A 13,108-nucleotide genomic window follows, 5' to 3' on the forward strand; every position below is an offset into this window, starting at 1 on the left:
GGGAAACAGAAAGGACTTAGGCTGGAGGATGGCCAGATAAACCCGCGCTTTGCTGCTGATTAATTGCAGGCGTTTGTTCAGTGTAGCATTTTTTTTGTTAAGTAAGCAGAAAGGGGCTTGTGCTGGGGTCATTTGTAACAATTTCCAAGTTTCCCGTAAGCGTCTTTGTGGCAGTGCCTGTGAAATGCACCGTCCAAATGAAGTTGAAGTGTTAGCGTTAGCTCAAGCACCCTCCGTTGCCATGGCGTTAAGTGCATTCTGGTGTTGATAAACACGACGCCCGGGAAACAGATGACTAAGACTGGAGGAGTGAATCTGCTCCTTTTTGAGGCTGCAATGCTCCAGACAAGATCAGTAAAGCGCAGACAAAGTCATTTGAATCCAACGCGAACGTGTATGTGACCCAGGTCTGTCGCGAGCAGCCTCTTTTCACCTGGGCTCCACTTTACATTCCGGGCATTTGGCTGACGCTCTTATCCAGAGTGACTTGCGCTGCTACACGTGCGCTAACTGTAGGAAAAGGCCGAGATTCACGAGTCACCAGCGTCCCTGGCAGCCACTAATGAGAGGTGTGATGTTGGGCCGTAACCCCCCAGCTATAGGGGATCCTGTGTGTCTAGAATTAACATGCTGAAGAGAAGGTAGAGATGTTTTCTCTCTCTCTGTCTCCCTCCCTCCCTCTCTCTCTGTCTCCCTCCCTCCCTTCCTCTCTCTCTCTCTCTCTCTCCCTCTCTCCCTCCCTTTCTCTCTCTCTCTCTAATACCTCCACTGCTCAGGTTTATGTTTCTGGCGTACACATCTCGCTTCTGACGTATTTTTCCTCCTTGTGGATTCTCTTCTTCTCCCTCCGCTTGCTGCTCAGATCTGGTGCGTTTGGTTTTGATGTGGAAGCTGCCGTTTTCGCGTTCTGGGTGTGAGGCGACGGCACAGCGGGAGGGGGGAGGGGGAGCGATAACGGCGGTGTCTGTAATGTCAGCCGGCAACGCCGATCTCCGATCAGGACACGGCCAGCAAGCCTGCTGCGAGATTTTAATCAGCTTGTGTGCCCAGGTGTGTGAGTAAGGTCACCTGATGAATCATGGAGTGGTTACCTGGTATCCATGGCGCATGGGAGGTAAAATAATAATCTCCATTTTTCACCGAGTGTCATCTGACGCTCAGTGAATAATGCAATAATAATCACATTTCATGTGGTTATTCCGAAACGCATTCATCCGTGCGAGCGTAACATTCACAGGTGATATCAACGTAAACTGATTGTAAAACGTAAAGGGTAAAGATACCGAGAAGGACCCGCTTCAGTATTTCCAGACATTTTCTCAGGCTGCTGGGTGACGCGTCCCGCTAAGGCGCTGTTGTGGCTCGCGGACAGGCCGTACGGTCCGCTAACACGCATCTGGACTGTGCCGCAGCCCACCGACGTCCTCGCGGGACGGTGCGCAAAAAAAACGTTCGGGGAGGGGCGAGGCGTCCGTCTCCGAGACGTCCGTCTCCATGACACCCGCATCCGTGATGACATCCTTCTGGTTAACCGAGTCAAGTTGACAAGAGGAGGTTGCGTCGATGATCACGAACACACACAGACAAACTGCGCATTCCAAACTGACAGAGAGAAAATGGCTAAAATAATAAAAGATAGACGTGAAAATGTTTTGCAAAGCTGAGGCATTAAACCTGTAGGGGAGTCTGAACCGTGGATGAGGACACACAGTAAGAGCTCTGTTCAGTACCTGAGCGAGCAGCCCACCCCGTGGCCTCAGACTGCCGCTGGTCCCCGTGTGTCTGAAATAATTTGCTCTCGACCCGCGGAACCACAGCTGGACGCCTCTCTTTCTGGGGCCTGCGGGGGTCACAGACAGCCTCGCAAGCCCCCAATTACTGCCCGATTCTGTCTGTTTGTGTGTGTTAATGGCAGAGACAAAACACTGGAGGGAGGGAGGGAGAGGGAGGGAGAGAGAGAGAGAAAACGCTGTCACCTGGAGGTGGAAACTGGATCCCACTGTGTGGCGAAGACCGCTCGTCTCCCATCGTTTTTGGATTTAATTTGAATTTGTGTCACGCTAAGGCGCTCACTCTCTCTCCATCTCTCCCTGTCTCTCTCTCACTCCCTTTCTCTTTCATTCTCCAGATAATTGGGCAGAAAGCATTTCTCTTCTTTACACTCCTCCCCCACTCCTTCTTTTCTGTTTTTCTCCCTTCCCTTTCTCTAAATAAATAAACACCCCCGTTATGTTCAGATGTGGAGAGCGGTGATGGAAGCGTAGCTATGCTACCTGTCTGCCCAGACTAATCCTCTCTCTTTTTGTATGCAAAGCAGGATGATAGCATGCACCGTTTATCCTAATTTAGTGGCACTCAAATTTAGTTTCCCTTACCCTCCCCTTAACCCTTTGAAGAGTAGGGTTTATTCAGAAGGGTTTAAAAAAATTCTAATTCAGTGTTTCAGAACTTTGTCACTTCCAGTTACCGGTAGCGATTGTGACCTCAGCATTAGAATGTTTCGTTAAGAACATTCTAATCACACTCTAATCGCAACTTCGGCATCGGTCAGGGATTCTGAAATTCAGGATCTGGAATCTTCGGCTTAACAAAGGATTGTGTTATTCAGGATTCCGGAATATTCAACTTCAGTTGACAGCTCACAATGAAAGAATCAAAATGACAGCTACAGCAGAATTTAATAAAGATGATAGTTTTTTTTCCCCGAGTAGGTGTCATATCTCACAGTCTGTCTTTGTTTTTCCCTCCTCCTCAGTTGCAATATGCCACCCATTTAATAGGTGAAGCGTGTGGAGTACACTTCTACAGGAACTCATTGTTTCACGGATGATGATTTCTGTGCAGAAAACAAAGCAGTTTTGTTTCTGTAAGGGTGGCCTCCATTAGCTGGCACTGAGATGCTTTCTCGGTCTGTCGTGTGCAGCATGTTGGATTGTTCCGGGGGTCAGATTTAGGGGCTCGTATGAGGGTTGCCCGTGTAACATTCCTTACATGAGGCTGAAAGCTGGAGTCAGCATCCGAGACTACAGCTGTCACCTGTATGAGCCCAGGTGACCTTGTGTGTGTCCAAGCTTCCGGGTGATGACACACCTCAGGGTACTGTCACCCATTTCCCGCCCTTTGTTACGGAATTCTCCATTGTGACATCACAGAAGTGATGGGAAGGAACTGGTGCGGAACGTTCCGTGTGCCCGGCACGGTTAACCTCATGCTTTTAATGCTGTGTGATGTCATCGATTGCCACCTAATTGCGCAGCTGTCACTATGAAAGCCTGATACTGATCTCCATCTCTCTGTTTCTTTCCCTCTCTCCATTTCCTCTCTCACTCCCCCCCTCTTTCCCCCTCAGTCATGCTTTTCTTTTTCTTCACCTCCGCTTCCTTAATTATTAATCAGTAATTGCATCGAATTCACCACTGTGTATTTATCTAATTGTACCTTTCTATTATTTTTTTTTACCTTTTACATAATTTTAAAATTAACCTTTTCTTTTCATATCTGGAAAGCGTTTTGCACAGCTGCAAGGGAAGGGCTAAATAAACTATTTCTTCTTCTTCTTCTCTTCCTTCTTTTCCTCCTTATTCTTCCTCTTCCTCTCCTCCTCCTCGTCCTCCTCCTCCCAGTGCTTCGTGATGACTTCAGGCAGAACCCCTCGGACGTGGTGGTGGCGGCGGGGGAACCCGCCACCCTGGAGTGCCAGCCCCCCCGCGGGCACCCCGAACCCACCACCTACTGGAAGAAGGACAAGGTGCGCGTCAGCGACCGGGACGAGAGGGTCACGGTGAGTAGCGTCCGCGCTAACGCCCTCGCTAACGCCCGCGCTAGCACAAGCGCTTTGCTGTTGTCAACACGTACCCGCTAACGCCCGCGCTAGCACAAGCGCTTTGCTGTTGTGACGCGTACCGCTACGCGCCACGCTAGCACAGCTCTGCTGTTGCCAGCGTACCCGCAACCCGCGCTGCATGCCGCTTTGCTGTTGTGACGCTACCGCTAACGCCCGCGCTAGCACAAGCGCTTTGCTGTTGTGAACGCGTACCCGCTAACGCCCGCGCTAGCACAAGCGCTTTGCTGTTGCCGACGCGTACCCGCTAACGCCCGCGCTAGCACAAGCGCTTTGCTGTTGCCGACGCGTACCCGCTAACGCCCGCGCTAGCACAAGCGCTTTGCTGTTGCCGACGCGTACCCGCTAACGCCCGCGCTAGCACAAGCGCTTTGCTGTTGCCGACGCGTACCCGCTAACGCCCGCGCTAGCACAAGTGCTTTGCTGTTGCCGCCGCGGACAAAAGGCTCATTCTAACATTTTTACTCCTTCGGGAGTGTGGTCTTTATGAAGCACTGTATTATAGCTTTGGTTTTAAATGGAGCTAACTAAATGCAGGTTTGATTGGTTGATTGATTGATTGATTGATTGATTGGCTGAATGTGAAAGATCATTGAGTCTTAGCCCTAGGTCTCCTGGTAGAGTGGGTTGTAATTCACACCTGGGAACAGCAAGGGTTTCATTAAATCTCAAAACTGTGCGTATCACCTGCATTGTGGTATTAATTTCAGACAGGCTTGATTCATCTTCTCTTTGATTAATTAAAGATTAATGTGTCGTAAATAATGAATTTAAGGGGACGTGAACCTTCCTGTGATGCTGCGGTGTGCTGTTGAAATGTGTTTCATGTGAAATATCTATCAATTGACCGGCACAAATGAACTCACATAAAAAAAAACAGAAAGCAAGCTTGTTCTCAGTTTCCAATTAGCGTGCGGTGATCTCCACTGTCAGTTCTGCTGACTGATGCTATTGACGTTTTGGGGGGGGGAGGAGGGGAGACGGGGTGCGGGGGTCGGGGGGGGGGGTAGCCTGCCTCTCATCACGCCTGTGTTTCGCACCCGTGTCCCGTGTCCCGTGTCAGATCCGGGGAGGGAAGCTGGCGATATCCGGCACCAGGAAGAGCGACGCTGGGATGTACGTGTGCGTGGCCACCAACATGGTGGGGGAGCGGGACAGCGAGGCGGCGCAGCTGTCCGTGTTCGGTGAGGACGGGGCCGGGATCCCAGGGGGTCTGGGGGGGGGGGGGCGGGCGCCGTGTTCTGTAAGGAATGGTAACGTTCCCCCAATGTTGTTTAAACACGTTCCCCTGCCAGCACACCCCCCCAATGCCATTGAAACACGGGAACATTCCTCCAGTGATACTGAAATATTTGACGCAGGAATTGAAATATTTTGTTTTGAGAATGTTCCCCCGATGTTTTGGAAACGTTCTGTGCGGGAACGTTCGCCCAACGTCGCTGAAGCGCTCGGTGGGCGTGTCCTCTGCCGCAGAACGGCCCACGTTCCTACGGCGACCGGTCAGCCAGGTGGTCCTGGAGGAGGAGGGGGTGGAGCTTCGCTGTCAGTCAGAGGGAGACCCCCCGCCCACCGTGCGCTGGAGGAAGGACGACGCGGACGTGTCCCGCGGGAGGTGAGGATGAGACACGCCCACTTTTAAAGGGGGGGGCAGGGCAAGAACCAGCCGGCGTCATTAAAAAAAAAAAAGGTGTTGGCCCAGCAACGAGGCTGTCAACCAATCAGGTCATGTAATCACGGCCCGTGGGGGAGGTTCAGGTCCAGGCATGATGCGGGGTGTGATATTCTCTGGGGGGGGGGGGGGGGTATTCTCTGGGGGTGTTTCACAAAGCAGGATTACTTAATTAGCTGCAGTAAAAGCCTGAAAACAGCTCTTTTTTTTACTTTCGGTCCATGTTCCAGATTTTGGAGGGGTTCTGGGTTTTGCAGTTATCCTAGCTCAGCTAGCTCAGTTTTGCTGCTTCGTGAAATACCGCCCAGGGCTGTTCGACTGGTGCTATTCCCCAGACCACGTGGAACCCACCGGAGACATCGTTAGCGTTCAGACGCATGAAAAAGTGTGACAGCGTATCTTCAGCTACTGACTGAATAATAAGTAATCAGTATTCGTCTCTCAAAAATCCATCTGCTTTGTGTACACTCACATACAACTCATCCTATTCATACTGTCTCATAAATAGTACATGGGAAATCTTAGGCCTGTTGTGCACTACTTAGCCGAAACAAAATTCACATGTTCGAAGAGCCCTGCTATAGGCCAAATACTGGGCCCGAAGGAGCTCTGATTGGCCTGTTGTGGTCATTATGTATTGTGGTGCCTGTGTGTCTTTGCTGGAAACACTGAAAGCTGCACTCAATAGCGGTGACAGGCTATCATTTACTGGAGAACACACAGCGGAGTGAGCACCCTTTCATCAGCCTGACAGCGCTCTTTCAGGCTGAAGAGCCGGCTTATTTAAACAGGGCTTTATTGCTCCCTGGGTGGACCCTTCAGTGTGTGTGTGTAAGTGTGTGTGTGCGTGTGTGTGTGTATGTGGACCAGTGTGTGTGTGTGTGTGTGTGTGTGTAAGGACCAGTGTGTGTGTGTGTGTGTGTGTATGTGTGTGTGCGCGTGTGCGTGTGCGTGTGAGTGTGTGTGTGTATGTGGACCAGTGTGTGTGTGTGTGTGTGCGTGGGTGCGTGCGAGTGTGTGTGTGTGTGTGTGTGTGTGTGTGTTGTGTGTGTTTGTGTGTGTCTTTGTGTGTGTGGGTGGGCCTGTGTGAGTGTGTGTGTGTGTGTGTGTGTGTGTGTGTGTGTGTGATTGTGTGTGTATGCTCTTTGTTTCACTAGCCAACACAGCTGTCAGTTCCTCTTTACTCTGTCTTTTTTTTTAAGCGTTTTCCCTTTCCTCCCTGGCCGCGCCGCCTCTCCTCCTCTCTGTGGAGCCGCCGCTCTGCGCTAAAGTGGCTGTAAAGAGGCCGCTGACGGGGTGCGTGCGGCGGCGGCGGCGGGCCCCTGTGATTGGTCCGTTCGGGCGAGCCGCGGCCCCGCGGAGCGGACGCTGATAAACAGCGAGCTGGAGGGTAATTGATTCCTGCCTGCCGGGCGACGGACGCTCGCCGCGCCGCCACGACTCCTCAGACGGGAGGGAAATGGAGTGGCTCTGCGTCGCCGGGGGAAACGGGCCCGAGCAATCAGACGCGTAATCGCGGAGTTCGCCTCGCGGAGCCTGGGGGGGGCGGGGGGGGAGCGGCCCTCTTCTCCCACTCCGGGGACTCCCTCCGTGCTTTTTTTCATGATTTAGTCGACGCTCTGGCGGACTCCCTTCTTTACCGTTAAGTGTGTGGAGAGGGGGGGAGGGGCTTACAGTGTGAGTGACAGAGGGAGTGACGGAGCGAGCGGGAGAGGGTGGCAGGGAACAGTGCTGTCGGACCTGGGCCCTGGCAGTTAACAACACATCAAGCTGTGGAGTCACTTCAAAGCTTTGTCTTCAGGTGAAGCTGAGGTGGGGGGGGAGCATAAAAAGAAAGAGTGAGAGAGGCAGAAAGAGAGGGAGAGAATGAGAGGGCAGAAAGAGAGGGAGAGAATGAGAGACCAACAGAATGAGAGAGAGAGAGAGAGAGAGAATGAGAGACCAACAGAAAGAGAGAGAATGAGAGACCAACAGAAAGAGAGAGAGAAATAGAGGGAGTTTGTTTCTGAGGTATGGAGTGAAGGATCCCAAACAGGTTTGTTAATGATTTTGAATGAGTCAAATATTTTCTACTGTAGCATGGGTACCTATGGCCATTAAAAAATGTGCAATATATTAATATTTTTTCAATGAAAAAATCTTTTTAAAAGACCTGAAACATATGATTTTGCATTTGAATTATTGTATTCGTGATATTTACCTTGATTTTTAATCAATTTTAAATTGGTTTTCTCATGTTTTCCAAGCTACCATTGGCTTCAATTAGGGTTAAGGGCCCAAACTAGGGTTAGGGTTAGGAAAACGATAAGTCTGAGGGAAAAAGCAAGTTCACAGCTGTGTTCAGCAGCTTGAAGAATGGTTAGGACACAGGTTTGTTAATGATTTTGAATGAGTCAAATATTTTCTACTGTAGCATGGGTACCTATGGCCATTAAAAAATGAGAAACATATTAATATTTTTTCAATGAAAAAATCTTTTTAAAAGACCTGAAACATATTATTTTGAATTTGAATTATTGTATTCGTGATATTTACCTTGATTTTTAATCAATTTTAAATTGGTTTTCTCATGTTTTCCAAGCTACCATTGGCTTCAATTAGGGTTAAGGGCCCAAACTAGGGTTAGGGTTAGGAAAACGGTAAGTCTGAGGGAAAAAGCAAGTTCACAGCTGTGTTCAGCAGCTTGAAGAATGGTTAGGACACAGGTTTGTTAATGATTTTGAATGAGTCAAATATTTTCTACTGTAGCATGGGTACTATGGCCATTACAAAATGTGCAATATATTAATATTTTTTCAATGAAAAAATCTTTTTAAAAGACCTGAAACATATGATTTTGCATTTGTATTATTGTATTCGTGATATTTACCTTGATTTTAATCAATTTTAAATTGGTTTTCTCAGTTTTCCAAGCTACCTTGGCTTCAATTAGGGTTAAGGGCCCAAACTAGGGTTAGGGTTAGGAAAACGTAAGTCTGAGGAAAAAGCAAGTTCACAGCTGTGTTCAGCAGCTTGAAGAATGGTTAGGACACAGGTTTGTTAATGATTTGAAAGTCAAATATTTTTATCGCAGGTACCTATGGCCATTCAAAGGCAATTATATTTTTTCAATGAAAAATCTTTAAAAGCCTGAAACTATTTGCATTTGATATTATTCGTGTATTACCTGATTTATATTTTAATTGTTTTTATTCCAATACATGCTTCATTAGGGTAAGGGCCAAACTAGGTTGTTGAAAGAAGTCTGAGGAAAAGAAGTCAAGCTGTGTCGCGCTTGAAAGGTTAGGACAGGTTGTATGATTTGAAGAGTAATATTTTCTACTGGCATGGGTACTATGGCCATTAAATGGAATATTAATATTTTTTCAATGAAAAATTTTTTAAAACCTGAAACAATATTTTATTGAATTATTGTATTCGTGTTTACCTTGATTTTTATCAATTTTAATGGTTTTCTATGTTTCCAAGCTACCTTGGCTTCAATTAGGGTTAAGGCCAATAGGGTAGGGTTAGGAAACGGTAAGTCTAGGAAAAAGCAAGTTCACACTTGTTCAGCACTTGAAGAATGTAGGACACAGGTTTGTTAATGTTGAATGAGTCAAATTTTTACTGTACAGGTATATGGCCATTAAAATGTGAAATATTAAATTTTCAATGAAAAATCTTTTAAAAGACCTGAACATATGATTTTGATTTGATTATGTATTCGTGATATTTACCTATTTTATCATTTTAATTGGTTTTTGAATTTCCAAGCTACCATGTTCATTAGGTTAAGGGCCCAAACTAGGGTTAGGGTTGGAAAACGAAGTCTGAGGGAAAAGAGTTCACAGCGTGTTCAGCAGCTGAAGAGGTTAGGACACAGGTTTGTTAATGATTTGAATGAGTCAATATTTCTATGTAGATGGGTACCTATGGCATAAAATGGCAAATATTAATATTTTTCAATGAAAAATCTTTAAGACCTGAAACTATTATTTTATTGATTATTGTATTCGTGATATTACCTTGATTTTTAATCAATTTTAAATGGTTTTCATGTTTCCAAGCTACATTGGCTTCAATTAGGGTTAAGGGCCCAACTAGGGTTGGGTTAGAAAAGGTAAGTCTGAGGGAAAAAGCAAGTTCACAGCTGTGTTCAGCAGCTGAAGAATGGTTAGGACACAGGTTTGTTAATGATTTTGAATGAGTCAATTTTCTACTGGCATGGTACCTATGCCATTAAAGGAATATATTAATTTTTCAATGAAAAATTTTAAAGACCTGAAATATATTTGCATTGTATATTGTATTGGAATTACCTAGATTTTTACAATTGAATTGGTTGTGAAGTTACAAGCTACCATGTTCAATTAGGAAGGGCAACTGGGTTAGGGTTAGGAAAGTAAGTCGAGGAAAAGCAAGTTCAAGCTGTGTTCAGCAGCTTGAAGATGGTTAGGACACAGGTTTTTAATGATTTGAATGGTCAAAATTTTCTACTGAGCATGGTACCTATGGCCATTAAAAATGTGCAATATATTAAATTTTTCAAGAAAAAATCTTTTTAAAAGACGAAACATATTTTTGCATTGAATTATTGTATTCGTGATATTTACCTTGATTTTTAATCAATTTTAATTGGTTTTCTCATGTTTTCCAAGTACCATTGGCTTCAATTAGGGTTAAGGGCCCAAACTAGGTTAGGGTTAGGAAAACGGTAAGTCTGAGGGAAAAAGCAAGTTCACAGCTGTGTTCAGACTTGAAGAATGGTTAGGACACAGGTTTGTTAATGATTTTGAATGAGTCAATATTTTCTACTGTAGCATGGGTACCTATGGCCATTAAAAAATGGAAACATATTAATATTTTTCAATGAAAAATCTTTTTAAAGACCTGAAACAATATTTTGATTTGAATTATTGTATTCGTGATATTTACCTTGATTTTTAATCATTTTAAATTGGTTTTCTCATGTTTTCCAGCTACCATTGGCTTCAATTAGGGTTAAGGGCCCAAACTAGGGTTAGGGTTAGGAAAACGGTAAGTCTGAGGGAAAAAGCAAGTTCACAGCTGTGTTCAGCAGCTTGAAGAATGGTTAGGACACAGGTTTGTTAATGATTTTGAATGAGTCAAATATTTTCTACTGCAGCATGGGTACCTATGGCCATTACAAAATGTGCAATATATTAATATTTTTTCAATGAAAAAATCTTTTTAAAAGACCTGAAACATATGATTTTGCATTTGTATTATTGTATTCGTGATATTTACCTAGATTTTTAATCAATTTTGAATTGGTTTTGTGAAGTTATCCAAGCTACCATTGGCTTCAATTAGGGTTAAGGGCCCAAACTAGGGTTAGGGTTAGGAAAACGATAAGTCTGAGGGAAAAAGCAAGTTCACAGCTGTGTTCAGCAGCTTGAAGAATGGTTAGGACACAGGTTTGTTAATGATTTTGAATGAGTCAAATATTTTCTACTGTAGCATGGGTACCTATGGCCATTAAAAAATGAGAAACATATTAATATTTTTTCAATGAAAAAATCTTTTTAAAAGACCTGAAACATATTATTTTGAATTTGAATTATTGTATTCGTGATATTTACCTTGATTTTTAATCAATTTTAAATTGGTTTTCTCATGTTTTCCAAGCTACCATTGGCTTCAATTAGGGTTAAGGGCCCAAACTAGGGTTAGGGTTAGGAAAACGGTAAGTCTGAGGGAAAAAGCAAGTTCACAGCTGTGTTCAGCAGCTTGAAGAATGGTTAGGACACAGGTTTGTTAATGATTTTGAATGAGTCAAATATTTTCTACTGCAGCATGGGTACCTATGGCCATTACAAAATGTGCAATATATTAATATTTTTTCAATGAAAAAATCTTTTTAAAAGACCTGAAACATATGATTTTGCATTTGTATTATTGTATTCGTGATATTTACCTAGATTTTTTATCAATTTTGAATTGGTTTTGTGAAGTTATCCAAGCTACCATTGGCTTCAATTAGGGTTAAGGGCCCAAACTAGGGTTAGGGTTAGGAAAACGATAAGTCTGAGGGAAAAAGCAAGTTCACAGCTGTGTTCAGCAGCTTGAAGAATGGTTAGGACACAGGTTTGTTAATGATTTTGAATGAGTCAAATATTTTCTACTGTAGCATGGGTACCTATGGCCATGTCAGATCTGCCCCCCTTTCCACCCCTCCCCAACCCTCCCCATCTCTTCCCACCCCTCCTCAGATTTGAAATGCGCTTCCGCAGATGAGATTGACATGCATCCCATGTGCACTTGTGTATGTGTGTGTGTCCCTGTGTGTGTGTGTGTGTGCAGGCGTGTGTGTGTGCGTGTGTGTCAGTGAATGTTTGTGTGTGTGTGTGTCTCTGTGTGAGTGAATGTGTGTGTGTGTGTGTGTGTGTGTCTGTGTGTGTGACGTTGTGTGTGTGTGTGTGTGTGTGCAGGCGTGCGTGTGTGCGTGTGCGTGTGTCTCTGTGTGAGTGAATGTGTGTGTGTGTGTCTGTGTGTGTGTGTGTGTGTGTGTCTGTGTGTGTGTGTGTGTGTGTGTGTGTGTGTGCATGACTGTGTGTGTGTGTGTGTTGTGTGTGTGTGTGTGTGCGTGATTGTGTGTGTGTGTGTGTGTGTGTGTGGTGTGTGTGTGTGGTGTGTTGTGTGTGTGTGTGTGTGCGTGACTGTGTGTGTGTGTGGTCTGTGTGTGTGTGTGTGTGTGTGTGTGTGTGTGTCTGTGTGTGTGTGTGTGTGTGTGTGTGTGTGTGTGTGTGTGTGTGCGTCTCTGCAGACTCCCTGGCTGGTTCTGCTCCAGCTGCAGTGACAGGGCTGCCATGCGTGCCGCTCCTCTATGAATTAGTCATCGGGCCAGACGCTCCCAGCGCCGCCGTAACCACGGCGATTGTGTTCTCACAATGCGTCCCTGCGATTCCAATGCACTTCAGTATCTCTCCCCCCCCACCCCCCCCCCCCCCCCCATTTAATAAGTGTGCAGACATGTCCCGCGTAGCTCACGGCAAAGGTGATCGGCGCTCTCCCCCACTGCAGATGTTTCATCATACATATTTAAGTAATCGGGGCTTTTCGCTCCACTTCACCCCCCTATGTTACAGTGTCAACCATCCTTAAACACCCCCCCCCCACCCCCGCCCAAATCCATCTTCGACCGGGAGAATCTGATTAGACGTGTTTCCCTTTGTGAGGACGCCCTCTTTTACACAGGAGCTATTTTTCTATTGATTTTTTTCTCTCTCCTTCTCAAACACGTGAAAGATGCGTTTGCTGTTCGGGGTTTGAAAATCGAACGGGCTTCCGCTTGTTAGCCGAAATTCGAATTGAAGCGTTTGTCAGTTGGAATGAATCATATTAACAGACTACATAATCTAATTATGAGACCGCAGATGGGTATTAGCCATGGGACAAGGCGTGAAATGGTGACATTTATGTTAAGATTGGTTCCTGGCAAATAAAAGAATAACATGGAGATGAGGGATGTGTAGGACCAACAGCAAATGAGTTGGTACTTCCTAGACTATCAGAAAATAAAATAAAATGTCCCATGAAACCTGAGGCCTTGGGCAGTTTCGATTCTTATTTAAGAGCTAGGACCGCTGGATAGC

The 13,108-nt window shown here is 45.6% G+C and overlaps 1 protein-coding gene across 11 annotated transcripts in view; it reads left to right on the top strand.

Moving 5' to 3' along the window:
- The window catches only part of LOC135264125 (roundabout homolog 2-like), a 168,346-nt gene that overhangs the window by 120,841 nt on the left and 34,397 nt on the right, over positions 1-13,108 (top strand). For 10 of the 11 annotated variants that reach the window (XM_064352798.1, XM_064352799.1, XM_064352800.1 and 7 more), the window contains 3 exons: positions 3,624-3,781; positions 4,905-5,025; positions 5,315-5,453. In XM_064352798.1, the coding sequence (XP_064208868.1) occupies positions 3,624-3,781; positions 4,905-5,025; positions 5,315-5,453 (418 nt within the window). Of the gene's footprint in view, positions 1-3,349; positions 3,396-3,623; positions 3,782-4,904; positions 5,026-5,314; positions 5,454-13,108 lie in introns of all 11 variants that reach the window. The other variant, XM_064352809.1, reaches the window with a different exon arrangement.

This window comes from Anguilla rostrata, chromosome 9 (assembly GCF_018555375.3).
Source record: "Anguilla rostrata isolate EN2019 chromosome 9, ASM1855537v3, whole genome shotgun sequence".
Taxonomy (NCBI): Eukaryota; Metazoa; Chordata; class Actinopteri; order Anguilliformes; family Anguillidae; genus Anguilla; species Anguilla rostrata.